The 6,000-nt window shown below is 34.5% G+C and overlaps 1 protein-coding gene across 1 annotated transcript in view; it reads right to left on the bottom strand.

Moving 5' to 3' along the window:
- Window positions 1–677: 677 nt before the first annotated feature.
- Window positions 678–6,000, bottom strand: part of LOC134706486 (uncharacterized) — a 29,210-nt gene continuing 23,887 nt past the window's right edge. Inside the window, exons 17-19 of the mRNA XM_063565461.1 lie at window positions 5,564–5,647; window positions 5,061–5,215; window positions 678–1,107 (exon numbers count right to left, since the gene is read on the bottom strand). Of these exons, the coding sequence (XP_063421531.1) occupies window positions 1,061–1,107; window positions 5,061–5,215; window positions 5,564–5,647 (286 nt within the window). The 3' untranslated portion in view covers window positions 678–1,060. The remainder of the gene's footprint in view (window positions 1,108–5,060; window positions 5,216–5,563; window positions 5,648–6,000) is intronic.

Below are 6,000 nucleotides of genomic sequence, written 5' to 3'. Positions count from 1 at the left end.
ACACTAATTTAGCATTAAAATTAGAAAGATTATATCATAGGGCACATGTGTACTGAGTTTCAAGTTGATTGGACTTCAACTACATCAAAAACTACCTTGACCAAAAACTTTAAAATGAAGCGGAACGAACAGATGGAAGGACAGACGGACAGATGGACGAACAAACAAACGGACCCACATACCAGAAAACATAATGCCCCTCTAATATTGTAGGAGCCCCTCTACTATCTTAGTTGGGGCATAAAAATAAACAACTTTAAACAACTGTGATGTACTGCAGGGACATATAAAGTTCATGAAATATGAAAATGTTACACTTAATGTATAGGGAAAATATGTTCCTTATAAAATTTGTCTGAAAATTAGACTCGGTTAACATACAATTATGGAAATGATTTGTGGATCGTAACTTGATTGGTCATCAATTTTGCCATTTACAGTTTTTCTCAAAGTATTTTTAAGTTAAAGGAAATGTTTTAAAAAATATAAATAGGTATAACTCAAATAAAATTCCTGATGACAATTTAAAAAAAAAATAATCCAGATTATCAGAAGGCCTCAACATACAGTGCATTTTTATTCTGTCATTTATTTTTAAGATGTTAAATGTTAATTTAAATTTTAAGCCTTTATATTTTCATTTTAGCCTTTGTAGACAGTAGATCAGACAATACAAAAACAGAATGTGGAATATTTATTTTTCCAAACATATAACAAAAATATTAACAATAACAAGCACATATTAGATCTGTATTACATGATAGAAAACCTCTGTTTTAATAACATTGTCTTCCAACATCTTTATAACAAACAAATATTATAACAACCCTGTGACTGTGTAACAAGATAAACACTATACACATTCTATCATACTGAAGATTTACCAGGTGTTGGTTCACTGTTGTTTTTTAACAAGTCTACAAAATAGCACTATTGATATTCTGAAGATTTACAAAGCGTTGGTTCACTGTTTTAACAAGTCTACAATATAGCACTATTGATATTCTGAAGAGTATTTTTAACAATGGATTTCTTGGATGCACTAAAATATAAATTAATCTCAATGTTTTCCTCTCTTCTTCTTCTTTTTAGTTCCTGGTTTGTAATCTGAAGAAAAAAAGTTACTTTATAAATACAATATGAAAAAAATATAGAAATTTCTACTTTATCATTACTTATAAAGATTATGCTTTCTATCTACTAAGGCAACAGAATATACTGATTGTCTTGAAATTTGGTATTCCAAAGGACATGATTGAGTCAAAAGGAAAGAAATTCATGTGTTTTTCTTTAAATCACTCGCAGTAATTACATTAAGATAATCAACATGACCAATAACCGTGTTGAATAATCTAAGTAAATCATGCGTTGTGTTTTCTATACGTTTAATCGTTGTGATAGCTAATGCATATAATATAACGTCACACAGTATAGCGTTATGGTAACAACGTTACCATAACGTAATGTTAGTACTTCGCGTATTTTCCGACATTCTGGGGGCCGACAAAAGTGAAATATGTAACGACAATTAAACAAATGTAAAATTCACAATACAGATAAATAATTTAAAATTATTGTCCATCTCAAATAAAATAATCGAGTTCCTTAACCTTGACTGAACACAATTACAGTTTATCTTTTAGTCCATTCATGGATGTTCCTTCTAGCACACACGGTAATTTCAGGCTCAGCTGTAAATTTCTTTCATTATAAGTTTCTGTCCTGTATCTATGTGGCTTCTTGACTCCACCAGTTGAGGGTGTGTTCGTTCGGGCGGTCTTGGTAGATAGTCACTTCCTTGGATGTTTTCCTCAAAGGGTCTTCTTTTGGTAACGATCATACCTGAAGGTACATCATCTTGATGGTTATGTTTCTGAGACAACCCTTCTTTGGAATTGCCTTTCTCGTTATCAATAGTTGTGTTCTTGTGTGCGATGACGTTTACAAGAACTGTTGATGGCTGGTTGATGTTTCTTTTGATCGGTCCCGATAATAGATATCCGATCTTTGACTGAACAGCGGTGGGTCCGTTTCCTCTAATAACTTTGTCCTCGAGAATGTCCCAATAGTGGTCGGCGCCTATGAGAAAGTCAATTACGAAACGTTCTGTACTTTGCATAGACTGATGTGCAAGTTTAAGTTCTCTTAAGTGTGGCAAGCTCCTTGTAGTCAGGGAAATATTGTTCTTAATTGGGACGGCAATTTCTGGAACAATGAGTGTATTAATATGCACCTTTTCTCCTGTGTCGGTCTGTAGTTGTATCGTTGCAGTGTCTAAGTTACGAACTTTCTGAGATAAATCTCCGAACGCAGACAGTTGAATGCTTACTTTTTCTGTGGGTTTTATTTCTAATTGATCAGCTAGTTTCTGAGTTATAAAAGAACACTGTGCTCCCTCGTCAAATAAGATGTTACATTCTACTTCTTGGTCGTTATATACAACTGGTGCAATTGCTGTTTTCAGGAGAATGTTGTGATTCTGTTGTGATGAATACATTACTCTAGTCTCGTTTGGTGTTTCAACTTTGTTTACTGATGACTGTTGTGTTGTATGCTCCGGTGTCGTACCTGGAATTACCTCTTTGCCTCTACATATGCTAGTATGATGCATTCCGTTACACTTTTTACATCGTTTAGTAGACTTGCATGCGGCCACCCGGTGTGACCCTAAACAGTTAAAGCATAACTGTTTCTGTTTTACGATTTGATTTCTAGCGTTTGCGTCTGTTACTTCAGAGCACTCCGTCGGATAGTGCTCACCTGAACAGAAAATACATGTACGTGTATTTGTCTTCTGATGTGTGTCTGTGAATTTGCTCTTGTATGAATGTGATTGCGTACCCATGAAAAATGCAGTAGCGTACAATCTGTCTGAATCTGTGACTCCTTCTCCAGCTTCGAGTATGTCGATCTCTTTAGTTATAGATTTGCGTAAATTATCTAATATCAAATTATCTCTTCCGTGTTCTCTTGCAATATTCTTTCTTATGTCAATCGGTAACTTGTCCAAAACTACAGGTACCAAAAGCGAACCATACATCTCTGGTGTTTGACCAAGTGACTTTAATCCTCGTACGTATGATTCTAATTTGTCTCCGTAAGATCTCAAACTAAAAGCATCATTTGTCGGTGCGGGTAAATTCATGAGTGCTTTCATGTAAGCATGTATCAGTTTGCTAGGCTGTCCGAACCGATCTCTGAGAAGGTTGACTGCGGTTTCGTAGTTACCATTTGTCAAAGCGAATACCTCTACTGTTTGCGCGGCGCTTCCCTCCAGCTGGGCTTTCAGATAATTAAACTTTTGGATTGGCGTTAATGTGTCGTTGTCGTGTATCGATGACTCGAAACAATCCCAAAATGTCTGCCACTTGATAATATCTCCATTAAAATAGGGTAAGTCTAACTTTGGAAGCCTATGGTAATTAGATTTTGAAGATCTCGGTTCTGACGGGACTTGAAACATGACATTCTCTGACGGACGGGTATGCACTGCAGGGGCGTGAATTGAATACTGCTGGTTCATAGAATCTATAGCACATGTGTTCATATTAACTCTAGCTTCGGGTGTGAAATTATATGCGTCAGGGTTAAGTATGCTCGTTGAAGGACCAACAGTATCATGCGAAATTATATTTGTTTCAAAGGACTTAATGAATTTCCGAATTTGTCTAATTTTGCAATCAAGTTCGTACATATACTCATCTGAGTCGGTGATTTCCTGCTCCAGATTTTCCTCCGATGTCTGTTCCAAAAGTCTGTTATTCAGGTCAATCAATGTTTTCTGTTTCTGCGTGACAGCATCATCAAGGGCTTTCACTTCGTCAACTTCTGTGTCTGTTTTTGACTTTAACTCGTCGAATTTCACCAGTAGCTTCGTGACGGCTCCTTTGTGTCCAGCACGAACTGACTTCAGCTTTGAATCCATATATATCCAAAGGTTACGGCACCATTAAATGTTGAATAATCTAAGTAAATCATGCGTTGTGTTTTCTATACGTTTAATCGTTGTGATAGCTAATGCATATAATATAACGTCACACAGTATAGCGTTATGGTAACAACGTTACCATAACGTAATGTTAGTACTTCGCGTATTTTCCGACAAACCGGTCTAGACTGGTGTCACTGCATGCAATCGATAGAGGTGACATGTGTACTGAAACATAACTGATAAGATTTCCCAAAATATGTTCCCTTGGAATATCCACAGGGTATAAGTATTTACTTACTAAGTAAAAGTTAACTTCAACTGTATATAATCTATGTTACATAATAACTGGGTTTTAGTAGGCGCAAAAAGCACTCAATAACTCAGGTATCGTTTGATAGTAAGGAGTGTAAAATTCTCTTTCTTACAATAAAAATGATTTTCTTGAGAAGATCCCTCAGAGAATTTATAAAGACAAGTAAGACAACTCCTAATTAATGCATTATTCAGTACATTGTCACAATGCTTATGTTATCAAGTCATAGTAAGAATAGAATGTAACATACATTGTTAGGAATAGGGAAGTTTATAATATCGATATTGTGTTTTATTGCTATTTTGTGCATTTTTCCTTTGATCTTTTTTTTGGTGATAATTTTTCATATCATGCTACTCGCTTGAGATGGAAAATAATTGCTAGAAACTAAGGAGGCATGTGGCAATGCTAATCAGCTTAACGAAATTGAAATGATATTGACAAAGTTGTCATAGGTAAAATAGCGATAAACAGATTATCATTGGTCATCCCGTACCGACTCAAGCGAGAAAATCAATCTTGTTGAGATGATCGATGATAAGCTATAATATAAAAAAGAAGATGTGGTATGATTGCCAATGAGACAACTATCCACAAAAGACCAAAATGACACAGACATTAACAACTATAGGTCACTGTATAGCCTTCAACAATGAGCAAAGCCCATACCACATAGTCAGCTATAAAAGGCCCCTATATAGACTTACATAGCTTATTTTATGGCTTTTAAATGTAAACATCCAATATGATTCATACACTATACCTGTTCTTGCAAAACAAAAGTACATTTTATTAAATATGACTTGCAGTAAGTACCTTTTGGTTCAAATGTAGCTGGTATTCTTCCTTTCTTGTGAAACCTTGTTTGTATGAAGTTAGTGTCAATAGGTATCCATGGTATTTGATGACTATCTTTTTCACCTCCCAATAATCCAAAATGGCTCATATGAAGATCATAGGTACTGGTACCCCTATAAACAAAGATAACATGAATCAAAGGTCATAATTTCCTTCATATTTAAAGAGTCTGAAAAAGCAATAACTAAATAAAAATAATACATTTCTTTCTTTTTTTTTTTGGTGGTTATTTTTATCTGTTATTGGAGTTGGACATCACTGTTGATTTTTTTCTCATGGTTATTAAACTTTCTGATTTCTATTTTAAACTTTAAAGATAATTGGTGATTGATAACAACATTGATGTGAAGACCAAATGACAAATAGTATATGTATCCTGCTCCATGTTGCATGTTGTCCACAGAGGACAAAAAAGGAGAAAGCTAGAAATGTAGTAAATCTTACTTCTATGTATAACCTACCTTTTATGATTGTCTGTTGCGTTTTTGATCTGACATTCAGATGAACCAGGGGTATGATGTAATAGGTACTGCCCAGGTGAACATCTGTAAATTACACAGTTTGTCAGTTTAAAACCTGTAGTTCAAAACTAAATTACTTTTCAAGTTCTTTTTTATACACCATTGAAAATGAACAAGGGAGATAATTCAGTTCTTCTATCTGATTTAGAGAAGATTTTTTTAAGTGAATTTCTGATTTGTTGTTTCATTCACATGTGAGCAAACACAATTTTCATACTCTCTTGAAGATTAATAAATGTATAAGTATTATTTTTCTCTCTTTGCAAAATTTGCTAAAATATATTGCTTGTCAGTAGATGAATCCCACCAAGTATATTTTACATTTGGCTAGTGGTTTTAAAGAAGGAGATGACAGTATTATTTACCACAGGGTTTGA

The sequence above is a fragment of the Mytilus trossulus genome, chromosome 2 (genome assembly GCF_036588685.1).
Source record: "Mytilus trossulus isolate FHL-02 chromosome 2, PNRI_Mtr1.1.1.hap1, whole genome shotgun sequence".
NCBI lineage: Eukaryota > Metazoa > Mollusca > Bivalvia > Mytilida > Mytilidae > Mytilus > Mytilus trossulus.
The sequence above is the reverse complement of the archived record's forward strand: the minus strand, read 5'-3'. Positions and strand labels throughout refer to the sequence as shown.